The following is a 27,952-nucleotide window of genomic DNA, read 5'->3' as shown; positions in this document are numbered from 1 at the left end:
GCCCTGGAAACACTGTCTAGGTGCACCTCTACTCCCCTGCAGCTGCTGTGGACTGGGCCAGCCTTGAGGGGTATCAGAGAGAATCTGTAAAATGAGACTCTTTCTGCGATCTCAGGATAAAGTTGGGATATCGGGCAAACTAAGTGGGTGCTTCTAGACTCCTTGCAGAGCCATGGGTACTGTCTTAGGCAGAGTAAAATAATAGCACCCCCTTTTGTTGGTGTGATAGAGGAAGGTCTGAATTTCTCATTGGACTTCATTGGAGTTCATTGCTTTTGTTTTAGTGATAGTTGGCTCAATACCCACAATCCTTTGTGTGTCTGAGGCCTCTCAGGGTCTCAGGCACCTTTGAGTCATGAACTCCCTGATGCATGAGCGTGCCCTGAACAGAGCTCATCTGCTTCATTAACAAGTTCCCATGTGACCAAGGATAGTTTAACCCCTGCCATCCGTGGTTTGATAATGTTAACCTGTTCCCTGCTTAAGACTCCATCTTTTCAGAGCTCGAGAAGCAAGACACACCAAGTATAAAAATACACCCAGCAGGTCTTGGGATAGCTAGCGAGAAGATGGAATCCACCTGCTCCCTCAGGCCTGTGTGGTTCAGCTCTGTGGCTGGAAACAACTGAAAATCCCCACGTGGCTACTGAGGTTCTAGTGAGACCCTAAGATACGCTGGGCACTCTCGGGTTAGAATAAGGCTTATTCCTCACTCTCTAGGAGCAGTGACTCACCCAAGACACACAGGAGGCTGGCTATAGGGCTGTGTACAGGGGTGGGCTGCTACCTTCCAAAGGAACCTGCCTGCAGCTGTGTTTATGTGGCCAGCAGTACTTAAGAACAAACCAACCTCCATGGGAATGTCTCTATTACTGTCACCATCCCTAACCTCCTGTGGCTCTTTTCTGCTCCAACTTGTCCTGCGGTGAGAAGAGCCTGAGACCAGGGACCTGTAAAAGGAGAACAAAGGGGGAGGGGCAGAGGAGGTCCAAAGCTGGGCTCTGGAAGCCCCTAGCAAAAGAGGCCTAAAGTGCCTGGCACCTCTGGCATCCTCTAGCCTTGACTTTCTCCCTCTGACTGGGGAACAGGCTCTCTTGTCCTTTAAGTTCCCTGGGCCCTACAAACCCTCAGACTCTCAGAAGAAAAGCCACTCAGAGCCACTAGGAAACAATGCTGTATTTATTTATTTTTCTGTTGTCAGAGGATATAGATCACAAGACAGAGATCAGCAGTCCCAGTACACAGTGTGGCTTGGTTAGTTTCCAAGGGAACACATTAGGCAGGTGGGGCAGGCTCTGGTGTGAGTTTCCACTCTGATGACTTTTGACTTCCGGCATTTGCATCCAGGCTGCTCATACCCTGTTGCTCTCTGACCCTCAGCCCCGCTGCCCCTGAACCTTTCCATCCCTCTCCACTCTGACCCCTGACAGGCAGGGATAAGAAACTGCAAAGTCTGCCATATCCACATCACCAGGCAGAGAGATAGAGTCCCCACCCTTTCCACTGCCTGTCCCCTTGACTATCTCCTGCCAGAGACCAGCTTCGGAGAAGGAAGGAGTCCTCTGCTCAGATAAATCGGGCCAGAGATTGAAGTCTTAGAAGCAGGAAAGGTGGATGAAGGCAGGGGGACTCCAGAGCCTACCGGGTTATTGCTCGGAAGATAAGAGAGGAGCTCGTTCCCCAGATGCAAGAATTCCTGGGTGTTCCCTAAAGGGTGGGGCAGATGGGGACTCTGCAGTGGACACCCTAAAAGGAAAAGGAGCCCTGGAAGGCAGAGCCTGCAGCAAGGCATTCTGACTCTCCAGCTGCAAACAGACCTTCTAAACTGGTGGAATCCAGAGCAAGTTTCTTCTGAGAGTCCACAAAGAATAGCAAGGAACTTTCTCAGCCCTAGGTCCACTGGGGACTCCTGTCCTGGGGACAACTAACTCTCCCTCAATCCAGAGATGGGACTAGGGCTCCTCGGGAACAGAGCAGACTCCAGAGAGCAAGAGGAGATGGAGGTCACAGGAGGACACAAGGTGCCGATGGCAGCGTGGGAGAGGAAGCACACAGTTCACAGAAACAACGAAATCCATGATCGATCACAGTCAGCAGACACACACAGACACGGCACAGACACGGCACAGACGACAGGGTCCAGAGCCTGGCTGCAGTGAGAAGTGTTGCATCATTAATATGGGACTGGGGTTAGTGGGGGGCAGGGAGAGGCACAGGGAACACGCGTTCTTGGCTTCTCCTAGGGAAAGGTCTGGTATGAAGTAGCCGGTTTTCTCAAGCCTCGACATCAGTCTCTGAAGCGTCAGGTAGCTGACCTTGGCTTCTGGAGGCTGTGGAGACACAGAATTCACATGACAATCCCAGATCCTTTCTGGCACCCATAGCTTATTCTCTCTCCATCTTCAGCATAATCCCTTTGCCTATAAATCCCACTGATGGCATGCCCTTGAAAACCCCAGGGCCAGTGAAGAGCAGACAATGTTAAGAGGCAGACGGAGGAGTGTGTGTGTGTGTGTGTGTGTGTATGTGTGTGTAACCAAGACTGGAGTTGTTGACAGACCCCTGCATAACAGGTTACTTGTCTTGAAGATATCCATCCCAAAGATGGACACCGTGAGCCCTGCTCTGCTGCCCAGAGCTGTCGTGTGGAGATGTAGGCACTGCAAGGAATTAAAACACTCTACAGATACATGGCAGTACTGGCTTCATGGCAGAGGCTAGTGTCCATGATCCAGACAGCTTTTGGTTAGCTTTGGTTCTGAGACAGGGTCCATGTAGCCCAGGCTGACCTCAAACTCAGTATTAGCCAGGGTTGACCTTGAACTTGTAATCTTCCAGCCTCTATCTCCCATGGGCTGGCTTTATAGGTATGTACCACTCTGCCTGGCTTCCTTTAACTTACATCTTAAGCTAAAGTTGTGCACTTGGTTGTTACGCCCGATTGTGTGGAATCTGGAGAAGTGAGGTGACAAACTGGCTTTCTTGCCTTTGCATAGCCCAGGGTCTGCCATCCAGGACACAGTTGACAAGGTATTCCAGGTGACCCTAGCCACAGAGACCTGAATTCAGGTTAGTAACCCATCTCGTCACTTACTTTCTGTGCTGGGTAGATTTGTGTCAACTTGACACAAGCTATAGTCATCAGAGAAGAGGCAGCCTCCACTGGGAAAACGCCTCCATAAGATCAGGCTGTTGGTAGACCCATAAGTCATTTCCTTAACCAGGGATGGGAGAAGGCCCAGCTCACTGTGGGTGGCCCCACCCCAGACTGGTGCCCTAGGTTCTATTTTCTTTTAGCAGGCTGAGCAAGCTAAAAGAAGCAAGCTCGTAAGCGATACACCTCCATGGCCTCTGCATCAGCTCCTGCCTCCAGGTTCCTGCCCTGCTTGAGCTCCTGTCCTGACTTCCTTCAACATGGAGGCTTAGGGAAAATAACCTTTTCCTCCCCAATTTGTTCTTGACCACGTGTCATCACAGCAATAGTAACCCCAGGACATGATCTGAACGGCTTTCTCTGACTGCAATCTTTCCCATTATAAATGCGGCTGGCTCTGTGTGTCCTATTTCTTCTGGTAGCTCCAGAAGGTTCCTATCCCACCTGCTGACTGGAAGCTTTGTTCAGTCACTATGTATTCTCTGGCACACCCTACAGTGAGTAATGGAAGTGACACATGGTGGACTCTGAGTGTTGAGGACAATGGAGGTGCAGGGACTGGGAGGGTCATATATTATTTTCACTACTGTAGAGTAGAACTGGAGAGTTTCATAATAAATGTGTGTGTGTGTGTGGTATATGTGTGTGATATCTGTATTTGTGCATATGTGGTATGTTTGATGTGTGTATGCATAGTGTATGTATATGATATTTGTGGTATGTGTGCTATCTGTATGTGTGTGTGTGGTATGTTTGATGTGTGTATGCATAGTGTATGTATATGATATTTGTGGTATGTGTGCTATCTGTATGTGTGTGTGTGGTATGTTTGATGTGTGTATGCATAGTATATGTGTATGATGTGAGTGGTATGTGTGTGTATGTATGGTATGTTTGGTTGTGTATATATAGTGTGCATGTGTATGGTGTATGTGTAGTGTATGGTGTGTGTGTTTGTGTGTGGTGTGTGTGTGTGTGCATGGTGTGTGTGTGTGTGTGTAATGTGGTGTGTATATGTGTGTGTGTGTGTGTGTGTGTGTGTGTGTGTGTGTGGTATGATATGTGTGTGGTGTGTATTTGTGGTAGCTGGGACAGTACCGTATGAGCCTGACCCAAGGCTGGTTGGAAGCTCTGATTTCCTATGCTGTTGTGTTTAGATAAAGGACACCTCTGTGTCTCTGTGACTGAGCAGTGCACTGTTCCTCCCCCGCCTCTGAAAGACACAGAGGAGCCAACTGGTAAGAAAAACTGAGTGCCATGAAGAAGTCAGCATGATGCCCCTGCCCAGGCTCACTGAAGGCCGTGGTGAGACGGCAGGAAGCCAAGCACAGAGAGAGCACCTACCTTCACGCTGGAGGCTGCACCTCAGTTCTCTGTCTTCTGGGGCTCCGCAGCTGGAAGAGAAGGCAGATGGATGGCGTGTGAGGCCCCTCACCATGTTCCATGATGAACCCTCACTTATGGCTGATATCAGGATTGGGGATCACTAAGATGTGGTGCCGGTCCTCGACTGTCACTGGTTACAAGGACTTAGGTGATGATGGCCCCCTCATGGGGCTTAGCACACGTGGAAAGATGGAGCCTGCCTGGCAGCAAGCAGGTGCTTTGCATACAATGATGCACCTGTGGTTCAGATGAAGTGCTAACATCACATAGGTACGAGGAACCCTTTCCTGGCACCTCAGAGGCATGTCTGCTGAAGCCCAAAGCAGCTCATGGCGCCTAGAGTCCCTCCCCACCCCTAAGACTATAGGAAGACACCCCCCCCCCAGCGCAGCCTTTCACAACAGTTACCGTTTGTAGTGATGAGGTTCTCTACCTGGGCCTCTTCGTCACCTGGAGCCCTGTGACAAGCAGAGACACACTGTCACCAATGTCCAGGGCAAACCACAGAGTATCCCCCATTCTCTGTGGATAGCCCAGGAACCTATTCCTTCCAACCCCACTGAAGCATTCAAACACTCTACCATGGGATGCATAAGGTGACTGGAGAACTTATGGGTACCCTTCAGTGTCTGCCCCGAGGTGGGGTTTGGGTGTGCCTGCCACCCAACTTTGGCTTCTGAGGTCCATGGCCACCATGGCTGTTTTAATGAATGGGGTATAACTTATACGGTGTAGAAAGGAGGCCAAGTGTCTACACAATGCCCAGAGCCTCAGGAAAAGATGAGAAGCAGGCCCAATGCCTCTGCCCTGCACCGCAGAGCGGCCATCGGCTGCTACCTCTCTCCTAGCCAGCCTCCCTGTCTCCAGGGCCTCTAAACAAGGTTCCAGAACACTCCTACCCAGGAATTTACATCTGAGGCTGCCCCTCCATATTGTGACCTCTACTTTGTTTTAAAGCCACTTGGAAACCCCCCAGATTCATACACCAGCTCCCCACGTTCTCTTTCTGAGACAAAAGAATACCCATGGGGTTCACTCCACAGACCTCTCCCTGTCCGACAGCCTTAGCACCCTTACCTGGGCTTCTGATTGAAACTGCACTTGCACCTGCGACCTGAAACACAAAGAAACCATCCAAGGTCACGACTCCAGCGTCAGCTCAAGGCCAGGCTCCAGGCCTGGACACAAAAGACCTACTGCCCCCAACAGTTGAGTCTGGATATTTGATCCACACTGGGTGCTGTTTGTGGGAGGGGGAATCTTTGGGAGGTGGGGCCGAGCTAACCAAAGTGGTTTGTTGGGGCAGGTCTTGGAGGTGGTAGCCACTTTTGGTTATATCCTGAGCTTTCTGCTTCCTGGTCTGTCTCAATGTGAACAAGCCACGTGTGCCTGCTATCACAGACCAATCTAGTTCACTGCTTTCCCACTATGATGAACTTTGCCCTTTCATACCACAAGCAAAAAAAAAGTACACTCAACGCCACAGCTCGTGTAGGGGAAATGCATAGGGACACATCTCTAGGAGCACAGCGAGAACAGCATCTGACTCCTGGGATGGCCAGCCCCCTGCCCTATGGATGCAGCCTGTTGTTCTTGGCTGTGTCTGTTCTCACCTACATTCTCTGGGCACGCCTTCCTTGTTTTCCTGAGCACGTACTACATGGCCAGCCCTGTATTGATCCTGGAGATACTGTGGAGAGGCAAGACTGTACCTTCTCCTGTCCCACAGACAAAATGGCTAGGCTTGTATACTGTCCCCATCTGTCTAGCAGCCGTAGAGAGAAGGGACACACTTACTGAGGATGAGAAGTATCCCAACAGAGAAGAGGACCACAGCAAACACCAACCCCCCAATCCTCAGGGTCTGGTAGTCTGCAAAGAGAGGAGAAGTGAGAGGTGGGAGAGAGGCGGGGCCAGATCACGCCGGCCCCTCCTGGATGGGACCACCCCCCACGGCTGCTGAGCTCACTCACCGTAATAGAAAGGATCGTTTTCTTTCTCCTTCTCAGCTGCTGGGAAAGATGTGACATGGTCAAGAGGAAGACAGCCATACTTCCTGTGACTTCTCATCTGCCCCATAACCCTCCAGTCCCCACCAAAGAGTCCTTGTGAAGGGGGCTCACTGGGCAGAGATACTGGAGATCATGGAAGATGGGCTAGCTAGGCTTGGGGTCCTCGCCTGAATTAGAGTCTTTGGGGACCCGGGCTCACATCATGTCTTTCATTTCCTCCAAAAGACCAGGTCTATTATCATCTAGTGACAAAGGGGGAAACTGAGACCAAGGGGTGGGGGAGGCTCATGACCTGCATATAAAGTCAGGATGGATTAATTACAGTCTAGGCTACAATTCCACAGGAGCCCAAGGTACCTGGAGAGATTAACAGAAGGATTGCTGAACCCTTGTGGGAAACAGTGGGAGAAGGGCGTGCAGGGGTCCCTGAACTAGGATCTGTTTTCCTCTGCTGACAGTAAGAGCCCGTGACCAGATGTAAAGCGGCCTAAGATCTCAACCTTAATGTCTGAAAGGGCCAGAACCTTCTGCCGGAAAGGGCTGTGTCTGCCAGTTTGGCACAGCAAGGCCCTAAAGGATGCTTACCACTCGCCAGGACCACAGGGGCCAGCAAGCTGCAGAGGATCAGCACCGTCTCCATGGTGTCTGGGGGTAAAGAAGCAAGACATTACTCCAGGAATGTCTGAGCTGTACAGGGAGCTTGTGTGACCTGAGGCCACTTCAAATCTCCAGGACCGATGCCACCTTATCAGGCTCTCATCAGACTCTCAGAGAGCTCTGTGTGGCCAATTCTATTAACCCAGATGAGTCAGGACACTTAACAGGCACTGTGCTAGGTCCACACTGCAGGCCTGGAACCAGAAACTTGCTGATAGTTATCGCCCTTCATAGGGGGAGCGGTAGGGCCCAGGTCAGACGACGGCTCAGGGACTCATTAGAGTGGGGCTTCTGGGCTGAAGCCTTGCCTTCCCAAGGGCTTTGGAGATGTCTCACCAGTGTCCTCCTTCCAGGCCATCTCTGCTTCGTTAAGATGTGGGACCCTGGGCCCAGCTCCCACAGTCAACAGCCCGCCAGAAAGTGTTTTTAAGATATGTTTATATTGTATGTGTGTGTGTCTATGTGTGCATGTGTGCAGGTGTCTTTGGAGGCTAGGAAGACCGGGTCACAGCATCTCCTGGAGCTGGAGTTACAGGCAGTTGAGAGCTGTCTGATATGGGTGCTGGGAACCAAACTTGAGTCCTCTGGAAGAGCAGTAAGCATTCTAAGCACTGAGCCATCTCTCCAGACCCTAGGAAGTGTTTTTCTATCAGGTGATGGGTGGAAGACTTTCTGTTCCCTAAATGCTATCGCAAACCCTGATGCCCATACGTGATCTTAGGTGTCCTTCCTGTTGTTTCCTGTTTTCTCAGCTTCCCCTAGAGGCCCCATCTCCTAAAGGTGATAATTGTGTAAAGGTAATCTGGATAGGGGCTTCTAAGCATCAACCCCAGTCTCTCCTCCCACGGAAGTCACTGACTCCTCTACTTGGATCTCATCAATTTCTGGTGATGAAGTGGGGGACTCTGATGGGACACACCAGGGACATGTATCAATGGGGTTACACTTGTCACTCTCGGACTCAGAAGACTAAGACTAATTCTTCTCAGAGTGAGAAGAATGCAAATCAGGAGCGCCCAAAGCTGCTTAATCTTTTCCATGCAGGGTAAGACAGGCCGCAGCTTGAACCTGTCTAGAATGGCCGGTCCCACGCTCAGTCTAACAAGCGACCCTGCTGCCATCCACCAATCAGACACCAGGGGGCAGCAGAGCTTCATCCATGACCATTTCCAGCCAGAGTCCTGTAGGTGTCAAATCATCGCCCCCGTGTGAACATGCACCTTGCTCTTCTTAAAAACTGCTTGACCCAGATATCCAATAACATTGCTCAGAGTGATTCTGTGCATATGTAAGTGTTTGGGTGTCTGAGCAGGCGCATGCTCTTGCATGTGGAGCCACAAGGTCCACGTTAGATGTCTCCCTCACACACTCCGTACTTTATCTTTTGAGACAGAGCCCGGAGCTGACAGATTCTCATTCAAGGAGGCCGGCAGGCTGGCTGGCTGGCTGGTAAGTTCCAGCCAAACTCTCCACCTTCTCAATGCTGAGACCACTGTTAGGCGCCACTCCACATAAGTTCTGGGGATCAAACTCAGGCCCTCACGCTTGAGGTAAGTGCTTACTGACTGAGCCTTCTCCCCAACCCCTAATATAGCGTTAAAGAATTATAATATTTACAGGCCCCTGGACTTGCCTTAATCAACTTTGTACTGAAGATTTATCTATACTACTTACACTGCAGTTAATTCATGTTTAACACCTGGCATTTCATTGTGAAGACAAACTATTGTGTACTGATCCATTCTCTTGTTGGACATCTGGTGTCTTTAACAAGGCATTGCCAACTTTACGTGATAGGGTTATAAACACTCACACCCAGTCTCAAGAGGAACCTGTTTATATTGCAGATGGGGGGAGGGGGGACACTCGTTCCTGGACACCAGAAAACATAAAGACTAAACGACACTTATGGTGCATGAAGTACTCTCCTGCCTAGTTTCCTTTTAAAGGGAATCCGGCTTGGCCCCTTGGCTGGTCTCACCCTGCAGCCTGGAAATGGCGGCCATGAGTGAGCATGGCTCTGAGACCACGGCTTGGGTGGCAAACCGTCAGTGCTGCGCAGTTAATCACTCTTCACCCGGTCGTTCCCCTCCTATCATCCAGCCATCGAGATGTGATTGATCCGCCACTCCCCATCCTGATCAGTTTGACATTAATAGATGTCCTAATTTTTGTCAATTTCGAGGCATAAAATGTAGCATTAATCTGGTCACTTAGTTTTGGGCGTTTGACATTTCTGTTTCTTCACGGGTGATAGGATGTTCTTATCTTTTTCCTGTTTCAAATCATTTTTTTCTGATCTTGACATTAAACCTCAGTTATTGAGTATTCCAATATAGTATCTCCTCTTAGCCTGTGATTTGTCTTTTTACTTAAGAACTTTTTTTTCACATTTCATTTACTCACTCGTGTGTGTGTGTGTGTGTGTGTGTGTGTGTGTGTGTGTGCGCGCACCCCAGCAGGTGTGTAGAGGTCAGATGACATCTTGCGGGGGGAGGGGGGTGGCTGGGAAGAGTTTTCGCCTATCACAGGCATCATGGGAGCGAACCCCAGGGTCAGGCCTGGTGGTAGACCCTGGAGCTCCTGAGCTGTCTTGCTGGTTCTGTCTTTACTTTTAAAAATTGCCTTACAGTGCACAGAACTTCTCAGTTCTAATATGATGATCTATGTGTCTTTTTTAAGACATTTCTTCACACTGGCAGGCCACATTAAAGATTTGTTTGTGTTTTGTGTTTTGTTTGTGGTCTTAGGTGTCTGGATCCAACAGACCCCAAGTCAGCATCTGGAGGAGTGCCCGGAATCACAGGCATGCACCATTGAGCCCAGCTACACTCAAAACTTGTATTCCACTTGGAACTGAGGTGTGAGGTAGGGTCTGAATCTTACTTTTCGCCCATTCTGATAACCAGATGTCCCAGAACCACTTGGAACTGCCAGCAACTTCTTGTGGTGTTCCATGTCGCCACAACAAGTCTGGTTTCTGCTTGGCTGTGTGGTTATCTCCCAGCTTCCTCTTTGGATGTATTTGCTAATTTGTCTCTATGATACTCTCCTTAACTTTCTTATTTTTTTTTTCAAGATTTGTTTATGATTATATCTAAGTACACTGTAGCTGTCTTCAGACACACCAGAAGAGGGCGTCAGATCTCATTACAGATGGTTGTGAGCCACCATGTGGTTGCTGAAATTTGAACTCAGGTCCTTTGGAAGAGCAGTCAGTGCTCTTAACCACTGAGCCATCTCTCCAGCCCCTCTCCTTAACTTTCTATGGATTCAATTGCTTTTTGCCAACTGTGGTCTGAACTTATTCAATGAGAAGTTTCAGAAATAAATAATTCATACAGTTTATAGCACACGGATCATGGTAAAATCTCTCACTGTCCCAATTCATCCTGCTGCAGAACATGAGTCACCCTTCTGGTCCAACACATCCACACTGTATATGCTACCCCTACCTGCCCACCAGTCACTTAGAAGCATCTCTTTTTTGGCACAACTGTTGTGTATCACTGTCCGTGTGTTTAAGTAACCTTCTAACATAACAGACACAGACTCAAAAAACAAACAAACAAACAAACAAAAAAAAACCTGTAAGGTGTTTCTTCAGACAAGAAAATAAAACAAGATATACTGGGGAAAAGCCATATTTAAGAATTGTTCACTCGGGAGGCAGAGGCAAGCGGATTTCTGAGTTCGAGGCCAACCTGGTCTACAAAGTGAGTTCCAGGACAGCCAGGGCTACACTGAGAAACCCTGTCTCGAAAAACAAACAAACAAACAAACAAAAAGAATTGTTCTCACCAGGCAGTGGTGGCACACACCTTTAATCCCAGCACTCGGGATGCAGAGGCAGGCGGATTTCTGAGTTCTAGTCTAGCCTGGTCTACAAAGTGAGTTCCAGGACAGCCAGGGCAACACAGAGAAACCCTGTCTTGAAAAACAAAAACAAACAAACAAACAAAAAATTGTTCTTATGGGGTTTTTTTTTGTAATTGTTCTACATATTGCTGTTAAGCTCTTACTGTGCCTAGCTTACACATTAAAACATTATCATAAGTAGATGTTATAGAGAAAACAGTATGCTTAGTGTTGAATCCTAGTTGGTTTCAGGTGTCAGTCATCTACATGGTCTTAGGATGTATTCCCTCTGGACTATGGTAACGCATTAAATCCCATATTTCTGTTACCATAGCTTTTTAATAGTCCTGTTGGATTGTAAGAGAGCCTTCCATCTCCTTCTCCGAATCCTTTAAGAGTATGTCCATCTTCTGGACATATACTCAAACACAGGAGTGTGTTGCTCAGCATCACTTAAAACTTTGGGACTTTCATAAGAACTGTCAGGTACCTACCTGGAGGGATTGGGTGAAACTGGTATGTTCCTGATTCCAATTCCTCAAGTGTCATAAATCTTTTGATTCCCCAGGGCCTTATCAATAGCCTCTTATGAAATGCCATGATACCTTCACATAGCTGTTTCATCCATTGGTACATTGTAAGTTATCTTGTTTCTTTAAACATTAACATATTGTGTAGTATGGAGCAAAACAATTGGTTTTTATCAATTGGTCTTAAATACAGTAATCTTAAGATCTCTCACTTCTAATAATTTACCTGTACGCCTTTGGGTTGTCTCTGCACACAGACTTTGCAAATGATCTTACTAATTAGCACACAGATTGTTTCTACCTCTTGTTTTAGTGCACTGTGCCAGTGAAACGCAGTGGGGAAACAATGATTATATACACATGTGCACACACACGTGCACGCACGTACACGATTTTTTTTAAATTACTTACTACTGGCTTTAAATGGAGTTTTAAGGTTTTAAAGATTCTGCTTTAACACTGGGCTTCCAAAATGCTCGCTTTACATTAATTACGAATAAGTAAGTGATGCCTACGTCCTGTCTTGCGTGCATCCTATTCTGTCTTCCTAGACTACGGCTCTGAAATGTGCTAGGCGTCCTTATTGTGTTCCACAAATCATCGGACTGCTCATTCAGATTTTCTACGTCCTTGCTTTGCTGTGCTACCTGCTGGGTAATTGTTTCAGACTTATTTCTTCTCTCCCTCTAACTGTGTTTAATCTGCTGTTTCGTTCATCCACTTAATTTCCTAGTTCAACGGTTGTATTACTTCTGTATGTTCTAGTTGGCTCCTTTTCTAACAGCTTGGTCATTTCATTTGTCTTCCTTGCCCACTCATTTGTATGAACCACTGTTTCCTTCCAACATTTTCCTCACAGTTATTTTATTTTCTGTATCTTTTAACTTCGAAATCCTGAATTTTCCACTTCTGTTTGGTTTTGTTTGTTTGTTTCCTTGTTTTGTTTTTCAAGACAGGGTCTCTCAGTATAGCCCTGGCTGTCCTGGAACTCACTCTGTAGACCAGGCTGGCAATGAACTCAGAGACCTGCCTGCCTCTGCCTCCCAAGTGCTGGGGTTAAAGGCTCCTAATACCACTGCCATTGCTAGACCTTCCTTCAAATCCTGAATTCCTGGGAGCATAAATTGATTGGTGGCATCTGTGGTTTTTAAACAGTGATTCAGCTTCTCTTGGGTCCCTCCTAGTGCACACATGTGCATGTGCGCACACACACACACACACACACACTACCTTAGTTTAGTAGTCTTTGACTGTGTGCTCCAATTTGTTATATTTTAATCTGTGGGAAATTCTGAGGCTTTGTTTTTCCTTTTCCATGGGGACTGAGAGTGGCCAATATCAAACTAAGACCAGATTAACCTCTCTCAAGTTTTCTCAGCTCAATGGAGAAGTCATGGGCTTGGATCCTACTCCTGCTGGTTCAGTGCTTATTGGCCTCCAGTATGCAGCGATGGATGCCGACTGCCGTTCATTCTCAGCAGCCCCGCTTCAATTTAGTTCACATAATCATGCTACTTTGATTTCATAGGGTTAGTTGAGAGATTTATTTCAGTTCTAGAGTTTTGGGTGTTGTTTGGTGTGCAGAAAGGAGTGACTGGTAGAGGAGCCTCTTTCTTCCTTCATGTACGGCAGGCCAAGCCCTGTGACAACAGAGCTGGGATCATCACGCTACAGTAGAAAAATTTCTCAATCATATAAGGAGGGAACTAAGTTACATGTACCTGCTGTGTGTAAAATCTTCCTCCTTCCCTTCCTTCCCCTTTGTCAAATGTATTGCTACTCCCGGATCAAGTTCCATCTCACGTTCTATAATTAAATTATATCTGGGCCTCGGTCAGAGGAGACCAGATCCAGAAGTAGTCTGGAAGGAGGATAGAACTAACTGACATTAAAAGCCCTCAACTGTGGCTCATGCGTACAATCCTAGCACTCAGCAGGCTGAGGCAAGGGGATTCCCATGAGTTCTAGGCCAGGCCAGGACACACAGAGACACCCTGTCTCATACTTAAAACAAAATAAAACCAATTCTTAGGGACCTTCATGCGGACACTGGGTCGTAGGTGCCAGGAGAAGGATGGACAGTCTGGGCTTCTTGGCCCACAGCAGAGGAATTACTGGGCAGGTTGAGCCCCTCCTGGAGAAAAAACACCCATCCGTACCAAGGACTCCAGACTACCAGGTATGGTGACCACCCATTCACTCTGTTATTCCTGAGAACCTTACAGTCAGCTCCACAGATGCTCAGCTCGGGATAATTCCACAGTTAAATCCTCCCCAGGGACAGGAATTCTAGATCTGCAGGGGATACATAAATGATCAAGGTTTTGACCAGGGAGAGACACAGGTTTTGAGAACAAAGATCCTGCTATTATCAGTAAGGAGAGAACAGCAGGAGAGCTGAAAGTGCCCACGGAGGGCTGACACTTCAGCCAAATCCTGAGAGCAGCTGTGATCTCGATAGACAGGGGGGGGGGGAGAGAGAGCAGCGAGAGGGAGCCTTGGAAAGAAGGGGCGGCCAAAAATTCTCATCCCAAGTTCAACTTAATTTGAATCCCATGACACTTCACTCAACAGTGGATGTCTGCAGGGTCCATCTAGAAGGCATCAGGATGAGGCTGGGTCCACTAGTATATGACATAGGAGGGGACTGTGACACCAACCCACCAAGTGTTTTCATTTCTAGTGCCAGACACCTTCCAAAACAGTGAATAATCCCGTCTGGGTAAAGCGTGATGGGTGGGTAGGGAGAATGCTGATAAGATGGCTGGCATCAGACTATGAAGACTCGAGAATGCCAAGCTCTGGAGTGAAGACCTGTCCTTGTATTGCAAAGCAAACATCTGCGATCAAGTTGCAGAGTGCTGAAAGGGACACTATCATACATTTGAGAACTAGCCAAGTCTCTATCCTCCAAGCTGTTGCCGGGGCCTGGTCTACACCAGCAGTTCCTCTCAGCCTGAAGTCTCTTCCAAGGCTGCCTCTTGGCACATGGACCACTTTGAAAGATGGCATCGGTGGTACAGCTGGCACTGTCTGGGAGCGCAGTGGCCAGCTACATACACGGAGCCTTTGAGGGGACACAGATGCCTTTGTTTCTATTAACCAAGGAATTCTATCCTGACCTCTCCTCTCTGTGTGGTAAGACCCTGGCTTCTCCTGACATTCCAGTCTCTGCATTCCTTTCTTCTTCCTTACAGGGGAGGAACTGGGCAGCCTGGAGCTCAGCTGAGGTTGGAGGACATAGATGAGGTAGCATAATCATCTCATTCCAGGCCCAGAGCTTCGGGAAGAATGGAAGGAGGGAGGAATATTGAAGTAAGGGAATAAGCCACGCAGAAGAGAACAGGGCCAGGAGGGAGGCTCAGGATTGTTCTCTTAAGTCTCAACCTGCGTATTAAAATGTCTTGTTTTGTGGACCTGGACCCCTGCTTAGAGCCCTGAAGACCTGGCTGGCTGAGACAGGGAATCTTATAAGTCATTGCTGCTGGAGCTGAGGACTCCATTACATCAACACTGCTGGAGTTGAGGACTGCATTACATCATTGCTGCTGGAGTTGAGAGCTCCATCCCGTCTTATTAATCTGGTCACCATTGCTCTAGACCATTCTGTTAGATCTCACACCTCCTTTCCATGGTCCACTCTGTCCGTGCCCAGGCACACACTGTGGCCGACCGCAACCATTCTGTGTTAAGTCTCCTCTCCCGCTATCCCGCTGTTTGCACAGGCACCCACTGCATGTGCGGCAAAGGCAATCAGAAGAATCCTCCAGCGATTATCTTTCCATATTGAGTCACATAATTTCACTTAATTGCTGGGTAAAAGCCACTCAGAAAGAGAAGCCACCGGTTGATGATACAGCAACATGCTGTGTTACTCTGAGATATCCCAGAATGCTTGGTACCATTGTGATGTAATTTGATAACCATCTCTCTTTACTAGGCCGAAGTTCCAAATGACATGAATTTTCCTCACCCTACCTGCAGACCCTCGTTTCCCTTTTATGGGGCCTGCTTGCCTTTCTGCAGGCTCAACCCCAGGCTGGACAATGTACCCTAGGATCACCACAGCCTGCTTGGATACCCCAGTAAGATGACAAGCAGACGTACCCAAGAAGGGGTAGCCTTCAAAGGGCCATGGGATGCCTGAGCACTGTGGCCTGGCCTCACGGGTTACCTGGGCTGTTATTAGAGACCACAGGACACGATTTAGCTTATTGTATCTCCTTGTCTTTCAACAGAGAATGGGGCATCTCAGCAGGCCATGCTGGGATATAATGAAACAAGCATCTGCCTTTAATTTTGGAAAGCCTAGGTCCAATGAGAGAGGGACCTGATTCAGCTGCCAGTCAAGGGTAAGGAGGGCCTGACTCAAGAACCCATGCCTCTGGCCCCGCCAGCCGATTTGACAAACTGAGGTTGGGAACAGCCAGCCGTGTATCAGGAGAGGCTGGGCAGTACCCGATAGTTCCTGGAGGCAGCCTGACAGGCGCCACGGCAGGGCAATGAGAGGCAGAAGGGAAGCAGCTGACAAGCTCCTTCGACTGGAAAATGAGCTTGGGTTAAAGATGCAAAGGGGGGAAGGGGGTATTGCTGGCTTCTGGGACAGGGAGAGAGGGAGTTGGTCCAGAAAGAGCTTCTGTGAGATACTACTTAGCCCCTAGCTCACTCCCACAGAGGAACAAGGCTGAGAAGGCCTTAAAGGAGCAGGCCCCAGCCTGGGAGTTCTGGTTCATACAAGCAGAGCAGGCCATTCCCCAGTTCCTTCCTAGTAGTGACGTCTACTGTCTTAGGAGATAGAATAGCTCTGGCTGGCCTGTTCACCGCTTCTTTGTTGTCTTTAGTACCTTGGCCTTGCACTATTTACAGCTATGATATTTGACGGTCGCCCGGCCCAGCCCACACACACTATGCAGCCAGAGTTCTGGCAAAGACCAGTTCCCATCATCCCCTCACTCCCTTGTGGGATGAGAAGAGGCCTTCTCAATGCCCTGAGTTAGTAGCATCACACACATTTGACAGGGAGAGAAGAGAGAACCTGGGCAGAGAGAGCGAGTGAGGGCTGGATTCCACACTTCCATCTTGCCCTGTCTGACTCTCCATTAGTGGAGAAAGAGTAGTCTCCTGCCATGAGTAGGCTGTGCTGGTGGGGAGCCAGCCCCACATTTGAGTTCCCAGATCACACAGGAGCGTTCCTATGCCCACAGTGGGCTACCTGCCCTGTGGTTCTATGAAGGACCCACATCCCCCTGCCATGTGTCACTCTCCTTGCTCCCCCACCCCCACCCCACATCCAGCAGGCTAAGACTCTGAGACCTAACTGCAGGGAGGGACTCTGATGAATTCCACAGGAAAGCACCCCCCCAACCCCATTCCCCAGCCAAGCTCCCAGCACCTCCAGCTTCATCCATATTTACAGAGAGGGAGAGAGGGACAGCAGAATGCAGGCTGTCTGCCAGCTCACCCTGAGTGGGAACCAAGAGCTGTTTGCTTGGGAGGGCTCCTTTTTTTTGTTTTGTTTTCAAAGACAGATTACAGGCCAATGCAGTTCATTAGGCGAGGGTGGGAGCGTGGGGTGGGCAGTGCAGAGTCAGCTGATCCATCCTGTCCACTTCTCAAGGCTGTGTGAAAGGGCAAGTGAGATAACACGTGGGAAGGGTTTTTGAAACAGCAGAGCTCTGTGGCAGCAATATGCAATATTTATCAGATGCCCATGCCATGCAAGGGTGGTTCTATGCAGCTTTCAATCCTTCAACAGTCCTGGGAGTGGCCACCATGATGAGCATTACCAATAGGCTAACTGAGGAGAGATAGGTTTGGTTAATTTCCAAAAGCCCTAGAGGTTAGTTTCGATCTCCAGTACCCTGACCCGCAAGTCCCCATGGGGAACACTCAGCTCTCCTGTATCTGCCACTCAGGATCTGTGTCTCAAAAGCAACTTGAGGTCTGGTATCCTTTCCTCCTGCAGCTGTAAGAGGTGATGTTGATATGGTCTCAGGTCTGTGAGAATGGATGCCATGGCTTTGAGAGGGCACAGCTGCTGTCTTGTTTCCGTGGCCACTCTTACCACAGCTATTTCGTCCTGGGAGGGAGTTGGACACCCTTTGCCCTCAGCCAGTTGTCTATTGAAGGCTGCCCCTCACAGTCTCACTAGTAGCCAAAAAGAAAAAGTAGGGGACTTCAGTGTCACCCCTTGCTACCTGTCAAAATCAAGGAAGAGACAGAAAAGCCCGGTGATGAGATGCAGGGCTGGAGGTATGGTGTGCACGTGCGCATGTGCATGTGTGTGTGAGTGAGTGTGTGAGTGTGTGTGTGTGTGTGTGTGTGTGTGTGTGTGTGTGTAGCTAACCAGGAAAAAGAAGTTACAAGAAGGGACAGGGAAAAGGTTCTGGTGGGCATCAGGCCATCTGTCCCCCAGATAGCAGAGCCTACTGTTCTTGAAGCTCAACTCTGTGACTGACCATCCCTGCCTTGCCTGATTGAGGACAGGTTCCATTCCAGCCATCTGGAATGAAAACAGGTTGGTACGGAGCCAGGCATGGTGGCACACACCTATAATCCCAGCACTCGGGAAGTGGAGGCAGGAAGATCAGGAGCTCAAGGTCATCTGCAGCTACATAGTGAGTTTGAGGCCTCAGCTACATAGTCATCTCTTGAACCACAGGTTGCATGAGACCCTCGGTGAGAGAGAAGGGGCTTGGGCTCAGCAGCCGGCAGAGAACTAGCTCCTTAGGCACCCGCAGTTGAGCTCATTACTGTTAGTAAGCCTAGCTCTGTCCCCTCCTCCCATCCTCCTTTTCTATCTTTTCCTGGAACTTCTCCCTTCTTCCTTGAATTATCTCACGACCACTAGAAGGTTCCAGTGTCCTATACTGAAACAAGGCAGGGTAGACTCAGCCCATCGCTGACATTGGCTCCCCAGGCACTATGTTTTGCTCCAAGAATAGCAGCTGTCACTAGGGTTCAAGCAGGTAGCACAAGAGTATGCCGGCGGAGAAAGAGGGAACAGAGGTGCTGAGGAGAACCAGGAGGCACTCTCACTGACTGAAGTGGGAGAGGCAGGCGAAGGAGGGGAAGATGGAACTGAGGCTAGTCCAGGGACAGTGTCCCCATCAGAAACTGAGCCAGAAAGTGGACAGGAAGCACAGAGGGAAATGCAGATGGCAGAGACTAAATCTGTACATGAGGAAATTCCAAGTCTCCACATCCTCTTCCTTCCCACAGGGTCACACCAGGCTGCCCAGCAACCTCCGCCGTGCCCCTGGCTCCCTGGTTACTATGATGCTCCAAAGAGCAGAGAAAAGAAAACACACCAGAGTAGCGCCTGCACAGGGAAAGTCAACAGGCAGCTGTCGTTCGTGCCCGGGAGAAGCATCTCCCACCGTTCCCTGGCAGTCGGGCAGGGTAGGGGACAGCAATGCCCCAACTCTTGAGGTCCTCAGACACCTCTCTAGCAGCAAGGCCACTCTTCTTCTGTTTCAAAAGTCCTTCAGAAAGACTAGCTTCTGCAAGGGACATTTCAATGTGTGCCTAGGGTCCTAAGTTGCCTAAGTCAGGCCACGTTCACTCTTCTAAGATCTGGGGCTATTTCTCGGGTGTCACTGGTCCTCCTATTTCCTTGGGCTCAAGGAGTTTGATGCATCTGATCAGAGACTCTTGCCTTTTAGCTGAAGCTGGACCATGTCCCCAACAAGCTGTAGAGGCTACTGCTCATTGGTGCTCAGCTCATAGCTGATACCAAGAAATGCAACAGCCCAGCAATTGGTAGCCTTCCCCAAGGGGTACAAAGCTACATACTGAACACCTTGTGTTCCTTCTGTTGAGAATATTAGGATATGGGGCTGAAACGAAGGTATCTTCTCCCACAATATCAAACTTAGAAATGAGAAATCCTCCTGATGCTAATGGTGGCGGATGCCTTAGCCCAGGGTATAGTCAGATTGATTTCTGTATGGCTGAGATAAAGAAAATCATTGTGGAAGAGGCTGTGATTTCAGAAAGAATATCAGCTTGATCACTCCAATGGCCACCTAACTCCTCCAGATACTTCCCTTATCAGCAAGAGTTCTGTACCAAGCGAGAGAGAAACACAGCCTCTGCCAGAAGGAGCTATAATCCAACCATGTGCTAAGGCTGCCCGCTCCCTCCCTGACTCCAGTCCAGTTCTATGTTTCAGGTGCAGTCACCTTGAGAGAATCTTTAAGTCTGTCCCCTAGATTCTATTACCTGTTGGGCTGGTACAACAGCCTGCCTCCTTCTGCAGCTGCTATGTACATCTTTAACCTTCTCCTGCCTCTCATTCACAGACATGCAAGACTCGGATGCTGAGATGGCCAGGGAGAATAGACTGATGTGTTAGGATGTCTGCTGTGAGTGGAGGGAGCAGGGCTCTAATAACAGGTGCCAAATGTGTTACTGGAGCATGAATGGTGAGAGAGACGGTGCTTTTGACATGACATGACATGTCATGACGTGATGTGACAACAGTGACTCCTTACCTGTGATCTTCCTTCCCCAAACCCATGCCCCAGTCTAATGATGAGAAAATACTAGCCAATTCCCAAGAGCAGAACATCCTACTGGACCTGTGCTCCTTACAGATGCAACCAACCGTCATCAAAACAAAGATACATTGTCACAGCCAAGAAGAGCCCAAGGAGACAAGATACCTAAATGCAATGTGGTCTTGGGAGGTGAATCCTGGGACAGAAAGAGGACATTGGTTGGGAAAGAGCTGCACAGAGTGTCAACTTTAGTTTATAATGTATCAGCTGTAGCTGGAATGCAGTAGAGACTGTGACACACTAACGTAATATCTTTATTGACTTTTTTAGTGTATTTTATTTGCACACAGAAGCTGTGTGCAGACCAAGAAGGTATGGAGGCCTGTGCTTGTCCACCCAAGTTTTCTGTAAACCTAAAACTGTTCCAGAAAAAAAAAGTCTGCTCCTTACCAAATTTGAATAGTCAATATTGAACAATCAAATCAGTCCTCCATCTCGATTCATTCCTAGCCCCTCAGCTCATAGCCCCTCTGGCACATTGCAGAACACAGGTGTTCACATGCCACATGTTTCTGCAATAGGCAGGGCATTGCTGGTTCACTGCCACGGAGCCAAGAGCCAGCCAAAGCTTTTTTTTTTTTTTTTTTTTTTTTTTTTNTTTTTTTGGTTTTTCGAGACAGGGTTTCTCTGTATAGCCCTGGCTGTCCTGGAACTCACTCTGCAGACCAGGCTGGCCTCGAACGCAGAAATCCGCCTGCCTCTGCCTCCCGAGTGCTGGGATTAAAGGCGTGCGCCACCACGCCCGGCTCAGCCAAGGCTTTTAAAGCTGCCTTTTACAGCAACTGTTTTGGGTTGGGATCAGAGGCCACTGATAGTTCTGTGGCCTATTTGCTTGACCTGTATTTCAAATACACATTGAATAAACAAACATCAATTCTCCAGTTTAAGAGCCAGGCTTGAAATGACTGTAGTCTCTCTGTAGACTGGCCCCCTCCCCCGACCATGCCAGCACTCCAGAGTGGAGCCGATAAGGACATGGATTCAAAGCTGGCAAGGGAAAGGAAAGGGTAGAGGGTGGTGGCTTTCCGAAAGACCTGGAATCCTGGTGGCTTGAGTTAGTTTGTCTTGAATTCGTTGTGGTGTACGGAAGGCAGCTGGGCAGCCTAAGAATGGGGCAGTTAATCATTTCACTTCATGACTGGATCTTCATGACTGGCAAGGGTCCAGTAACTAGGGGTTCTTCTCAACTATGACTCCTTCATAGAAAAGGGGAACCTCCAGGTCCCCAAGACTCAAAAATCTTTCTCTAAGGACCCAGTCCCAAATCCAGTTGGTTGTGCAGATCAGAGGCCAGAGTCCTGCCTCACACAGCACTTGTTACTTTAGGAACCTTTACCTTTAACCTGGAGTCACTTCTGGGAGAGAAGACACTGGCCATGGGAGGAGTAATGAGAGCAGACCTGGCAAAGAAACCAGGCTTCTTCTGAGGAAGGGAAACACGTCACAAACCTCACACCTGATTTCTACATGTCGTCCTAGAAAGACTCCATGCTAGCCTAACAGCAGGAGCCTGGGGCTTATGGCCACGTCACTGTCACTACTGAGACAGTCTTCAGTTTATCAGCCTACACAGTGCCCAGAAGAATAGGGATGTTATAGCCAACTCATACCCAGGCACCTGACATGCTCTGCTCAGCATGAGTCAGGGAGCCAGGCCCCAGCATCTCACCTAGTAACACTGCACCCAGTCCCAGCAAGTCTAAGTAACCAGTTGCATTATACAGAAGTCATGGGCCGAGTGTGGCTTGGCCATGCACAAAAGAGATCACCCCCTCCTAGGTCTGCGCATGCAAACGTGTGCATGTGTGCAACATACACATACACACATTCACAGAGGCCAGAGAGCAGTCCCAGTAGCAAAGACAGTCCTGAAGTCTGCATCAGGCCAGGGATGGAGACCAGTGCCATACCATTCTTCTCACTAGCAGGTCACATTCCAGGGCATTGGCATTCTCCCTCCGCTAGCTGCCTACTTCTGGAAGCACATCTCTGGCCTTCACGGTTCTGCCTACCATCTTCATGGATTCATATTCTTTCCCAGGTATGGGAGGGAGAAATGAAGGTCACTTGGGTCTAGTGCACCGAGGTTAAGGGACTCTTGACTTGACCACATTTGTCTGTCCCTTCCCTTCTTACCTTGTGCTTTGGTTGGCCGATTCCCAGAGTGCCACAGTTCATGTGTGTGTGTGTGTGTGTGTGTGTGTGTGTGTGTGGTGTAATTAGTTAACTGATATTTCAGCATCGCTGTCTCTTTAAGTAGTCACAACCCACCCTAAGCTCAGAACACCTGAGAGTCTCAATGGTGTATTTTAAGCATATGAGGCATTTCATCACACTTTCCCCAACTCCAGGCCTTCACTTCTTCATCTCTGCCATCTGGTTCTCGTCAAGCCCCAAAATGAAGCAGTGAATCAGCTCACTCTGTTAACTTCAGCCTTTTGATGTCTTCCAGACTACCAAGGAAGAGACATTCCAAGACCATGCATGGGAAGAAAGGAATGGGCTGGGGGATGAGGACAAGGGCAGGATGGCTCCTCTACGGGCTCGCGGGACTTCCTCAGGTGACCTTGTCTTTAAGGGGGCGGGGATAGAATGTGGGAGTGGCCAAAATGCTGAGTAGGAATTAGAAAGAGCTTCCTGGAGGAATGATCACCAGAGAGGAGACAGAACAGTGACGTCATCCTAAGGACAGCAAGATGGAGTCATCACCAATGACGTTCAATTGCTTTACAGAGCTCGCCCCACCCATCTCCAAGCTCATTTGACATATAAAGATAAAAAAAAAAATAAAAGGAAGCCTTAGAATGGGTCTACAAAGACTGTCACCCCCCCCTACCTCCAACAGGCAGGAACAGTGCATGTTCTAGAAAGTCCCAAGGGCTTAGGGTAGGCACCTGGAGGGCACGAAGGGTGAGACCACGCACTTGTCATTACTCAGTGATAGACAGCCACACACAGGGGCTTTGACAGGACCAGACTGGAGCTGAGAGATCCACAGATGACAGATCCAGCTGAGAGGATAGAAGTTAATAGGCCATCACGGGGGCGAGAGACGGCTGCTGGGAAAGTGAGAAGGTGTGTGGAGACGTGCAAGCACCTGCCTAAGTGTCAGGGAGAGAGGGCTATGTATGTGTGAGGAAGGGGTTACTCACAGAAGTGTGAGTGTGCTTGTCGGTGAGTCGAGGAGCCCTCCTGTGGAGGAAGAGGGCCGCAAGGAGTATTACAGGGTCTTCCTCCAGGAAGACAGAGAAGTAAGCAGACAGGGGGAGGGACAGGCCAAATTATTAGATCTGCCTCAGCAGGAATGAGTAAGAAAGAATGACTCCAGCCGGGCGTGGTGGTGCATGCCTTTAATCCCAGCACTCAGGAGGCAGAGGCAGGTGGATTTCTGATTATGAGGCCAGCCTGGTCTACAAAGTGAGTTCGAGGCCAGCCTGGTCTACAAAGTGAGTTCCAGGACAGCCAGGGCTACACAGAGAATCCCTGTCTCGAAAAACCAAAAAGAAAGAATGACTCCACAGCTCTACAGTCCACAGGGTTCTGAGAAACCCACGGGGCCTACCATACTGGAGGGACTTGGCATTTGTTAAAAGTGTCGATGAGTAAAACCGAGGGCTGGCTTTCCCCTGGAGCTGTGGAGGACAGGAATGTCACCATGACTCCAAATAGAACTCCTTAGTCTCCTCTCTGACCCTTTCTACCCAAACCATAGTTCTTGACTGTGCAGAGACATTCCTACAGTCCCAACCCGATCCCTGGAACTCAAACCTCTTCCTCCCCGCCCTCTCACCCTGTCAGACATCTCGTGACAGATGTTTTCCTATGTTGTTTCCAAGCTGGCTTTATATTTCACAAGTCAGAATTCCTCTCCAGCCCCATTTTAAAACAGAAGATGTGGCTAAACCGGCTCCAAGATTCTGTCTTGGTCAGAGAGATCCAGCTTCTTTTTAAAGACAGAGATCCAAGACGAGGGGTGTTCTTGACAAGACCCTCTAAACCGTCCAGAGGTCTTCAAAGACCAGCCACTGCTGGTCCTGACTTCCCACTCTGCAGAGGCAGCCCCTTAGGCCCCTTAAGCCTTTCAGGCCCATGTGTGTCCTAACAGAACAGACAGGTGCCTCTTGTCCAGGAAGAGTCCCTCCCCCATCCAGCCCATGAAAAGCATAGCTGACCTTGGCTTCTCAGCCATTGCCTGGTCGGTGGTGAAAGAAAAGCTTTGTCCAGAGTGGTCAGACAGTCCTTTTCCAGCTCGCTTTAGCCACACCCCACCCCAACTCCTCACACACATTGGTACCTAAGAGGAAATCGATCTTTTTCGAGATTCTAGAACCCACACACATTTAAAGGAAGGATGTGGCTTAGAAATCATAACTAAATCCCCCATGGACCAATCTGGAAACAAATGCCTAAGATCTTGGAGGCCTCAGGTTACCTGAGCACAGACCAAGCCATTTTTAGGTCACACCAAGAGACCTGTGGTGTGCCCAACAGGATATTTGTAGAATAAATGCATTTGCTCTTGGGGACCACAGCGCTCAGGTGTGAGCCAAGGAGCTAGAACCCGACTTTTGGTGGGCCCCAGGTTCTGTCTCATGTGACTTCTGCTTTCCCAGGGCACTCCAGAAAGGGCAGGTGGCCCCTCCTATTAGACAGTGATCTTTGGTAGATGGTGACCCTAGGGCTACCTGGCACTGTCCGCACCCAGATGTTAGTCTCTTGCATTCTACTGGGAGAGAGTGGAGGTTGAGGAATGTGTGCTCTGATTCATGGTGGAAGAGAATTAATTTAGGTAGCTACGTAGGTTGATTTCCCAAAGGCTGTGGGGGGGGGAGGGGCCAAGGTTCATGAAATTGCCCTTCTCATCTCTCCTTACAACATCTTCCAACACACCTACAAGGTCACTTTGGAAGGGACGTCCCAATTTCCAATGGGTTGATAGACGCCAAGGAAAGAGGTATGGGCCGAGCAGTGTGGAATCTAAGATCTTGCCTAAGGACGTAGGCCTCTGCCACTGCTGCTTATGGGGCTTTGACTCAGTTTCCCCACCCATGTCCTGACCTAATTCTCAGGCTCTGAGGACTGTGTCTTCTTCTTCACTGTCATGTTCCCAGAAGTTAGCATACAGTAGGTGCTCAAAACCATTCAATAACTGAACAAAATGGGTTCTCCATCAGTCCAAAGGTCAAATGGAACCCAGAGGGAAACCCTTCCCTCAAGTTCCAGCCACCTGAGGACAAGTCTTGATAGTGTCCTGGCAACTCAGCAGCCCTTGGCTTACTCTCCCAGAGGCATGAACATGACTGGAGGGGCAAGCAAGAAGCAGGAACACTGGGGCTGGGGTAGACCAGAACTCCACACACAGCTGAGAACCCTGTTTGGCATTTCTTTGGCTCTTCTCTCTCCCTCTCTCTGTCTCTCTTTCACTCTGTGTCACTGTCTCCTCTTTCTGTCTCTCTCTCTCTCCTTCTTTCTGTCTCTATCTCTCTGTCTCTGTCTCTCTATGTCTATGTCTCTGTCTGTCTGTCTCTCTCTCTCACACACACACACACACACACAATCTTTGATCCCTGTTCCTTCTCTCTGCCCTCTTGTGTTCTCATAACAGGCTTCCCTCCCCTCCACAGAGCCTCCTCTGGTCAGAAAGGACCATAGGGGTTAAGGAAGGAAGAACACAGCCTGGAGAGACTTAAATCCTGGTTTGTGCCCTGCCATGGCCCTGGAGTCTGGCACCTAGCAGAGGGGTTTCTCTACTAGGATGGTTTGGGAACTTTTCTTTGGCTTTTTCCTGTAAGGTCCCTGGGAGAAGTCAGAGGTTCCCTTCTGGGCTTCTCCTTCTTGATACTCTAAGTATCCAGAATAAGGCTGAACAGGAAGGAAAGCACTCTCTGTCTGCTTAGCCTCACCCAGCCCGGAGTGTGTGTGTGTGTGTGTGTGTGTGTGTACGTATGCATGCGTGTGTACATGTATGTGTCAGTTTGTGTTACAGGTGGAGTCCCTGCATGCACACACAGAGTGAGGACTGAGTATAAGTAACATGCATTTGGTACAGTTACTGTGCATGTGGGACGGGATGCAGGTCGTCTATTTGGTGTGGGTGGTATATGTGTGTGGTGTAGTTGGTGTGTATGTGGTGTGCTGTGCATTTGGTGTCTTTAGCTTTACGTGTTGTGGTTTCATGATGTGTTACTTGGTGTTCATGTGATATAAAACTGTGTATGTTATATGTGTCCACTATGCTAAAGGGCTGTGAGGGTTGACAGGCATGTGAGGCTCTGACGATATTGTGTGTAATGTGTAAGGACTTGTGTTTGTGGTGCTTGTGATGGTGGGATGGGTAAAGGGCCAGGCAGTTTAGAACGGGAGCCAGACATAGGGTTTCCTCCTTTAAAAAGCAAAGGGTTACCAGTATCTAAGCAACCATATTGGGGGGAGGGGAGGCAATTGGAGGTGAGGAATGGGCAGAAATCTGAGGGAGGTTGAACTGGAGGGGTTTCCATGGCAACCATGAGACAGGTCACGTGCAAAAGGCCAAGTTGGAAAACAGATACACACATTCATACATCTACAATATGAGGACAGCCAGAACACTAGAGCCAAGGGTCCTTGAGAGGGCTGAGATGCCTACTGGTCCCTCTACAAAGGTAGAAATCCCAATTCCAGTAGCGCGGGAAGACAGGTTAGACAAAGGAAATAAAGAGAGAGGGTACACATTGATGGAGCCAAGCCTCCAGCCATCACAACCTCTGGGTCTGGAGGTTGGTGGCAGCTTGGGTGGGCCGGAATTTCCAACCTGACTGCTCCTGGGAGCAGACGCCCAGAGACCCAGTCTCTCCACCAACTCTACAGGAAAGCCCTGGGCAGACATAAAGCGGGGCGGCTCCGCCAGGGCCAGCCCCGGTTGGGAACGATGGGGATAGGATACTAGCAGCCCTGGAAAGAAAATCGAGCTGGACAGACCAAAAGAAGGCAATGCAGTCAGATGAATCCCCTCATCCTCGAACCCCAACGCTGTCTACAGGGCCTCTTCGCCACTCCCGGAGCCCACGCCCACACCCCACAAGCACCAAGCCAGCAAATTTCCATTTTGTGTGGTCCATGTGTCCACATTCACATTCCTACATTCCCGGGTCCTCGCATCTCCATTCCCCGCATGGTCTCCCGCTTCCGAGTAACAAAGGGAAGCTCCCCTGCTAAAGGGTCCTCTATCCTTCTGGAGCTCCTGATGCAAGCTCAGGGCAGCCTCAAAAGCATTTTCCAGCCACCAGCATCGCCGCACCGCCATTGCCTGCAACCCCATCCCGGGATCCTTAGCCTTCGGAAGCTCATCTACTTGTTTACATTTCCAAATCCATTTCCCGCCGCCCAGGCAGGGACCTGGGCACACACCCACTGAAACAAACAAGACTCGGAGAAACCTGGCGCTAGAGTGACGGATCCCTACCCAAGCCTCCTCCACTCGGAAGAAGGCGCCAACTTTGCCCACCTCCCTTGCTGCTCACCTAGGCGTTGGGTCCCCTCCGAGCGGATCCCAGGAGGACTAGCAGAGTCCAAGCAGCCGGGAGTGGCGCGCTGGGGGCAGGGCGGTGGGCGCGGCTTGCAGCTTTCCCGCCTCCCAGAGGGGGCTGACTGGCTGGGCTCCCCGGTCGCCCGCTGGCTTCTGGGTCCCCTCGCAGACCCCTGTGATGTCGCCCGCGCCCTCCTCTCTGCGAGCTCTTCGCAAAGGGAAGTGAGGCTTGAAGAAGCAACAGGAGACGCACGCGGAGGAGGCGCCCAGCGCCGGAGCGGATTTGCCAG

General features: G+C 49.5%; 1 protein-coding gene across 2 annotated transcripts; it reads right to left on the bottom strand.

Annotated features, from left to right (window-relative positions):
* Positions 1-1,158: 1,158 nt before the first annotated feature.
* Fxyd6 (FXYD domain containing ion transport regulator 6) lies at positions 1,159-27,952 on the bottom strand. Of its 2 annotated transcripts, none has more exons than XM_021172965.2 (8): positions 27,658-27,952; positions 7,138-7,197; positions 6,514-6,552; positions 6,338-6,412; positions 5,618-5,654; positions 4,949-4,998; positions 4,499-4,548; positions 1,159-2,330 (listed from the first exon to the last, which is right to left on the bottom strand). In XM_021172965.2, the coding sequence occupies exons 2-7, from the start codon at positions 7,190-7,192 to the stop codon at positions 4,520-4,522; spliced, it is 285 nt and encodes a 94-aa protein (XP_021028624.1). In that variant the 5' UTR covers positions 7,193-7,197; positions 27,658-27,952; the 3' UTR covers positions 1,159-2,330; positions 4,499-4,519. The 2 variants fall into 2 exon arrangements, with proteins under 2 accessions (XP_021028624.1, XP_021028625.1); XM_021172966.2 differs by having other exon boundaries at positions 1,162-2,330; positions 6,514-6,549; positions 27,658-27,736.

Source organism: Mus caroli, chromosome 9, assembly GCF_900094665.2.
Source record: "Mus caroli chromosome 9, CAROLI_EIJ_v1.1, whole genome shotgun sequence".
NCBI classification, from domain to species: Eukaryota; Metazoa; Chordata; class Mammalia; order Rodentia; family Muridae; genus Mus; species Mus caroli.
Note: the sequence above shows the minus strand (reverse complement) of the source record. Positions and strands in the feature narration are given on the sequence as shown.

What these genes read in the sequence shown, in the direction of transcription:
- Fxyd6 (XM_021172965.2), bottom strand. Translation starts at nt 7,192, where the DNA reads ATGGAGACGGTGCTGATCCTCTGCAGCTTGCTGGCCCCTGTGGTCCTG. An exon ending in CCCTGTGGTCCTGGCGAGTG is followed by an intron (nt 6,553 to 7,137) that starts GTAAGCATCCTT and finishes CATCTTTCCCAG; the next exon opens with CAGCTGAGAAGGAGAAAGAA. An exon ending in TGGGATACTTCTCATCCTCA is followed by an intron (nt 5,655 to 6,337) that starts GTAAGTGTGTCC and finishes TTTGTGTTTCAG; the next exon opens with GTCGCAGGTGCAAGTGCAGT.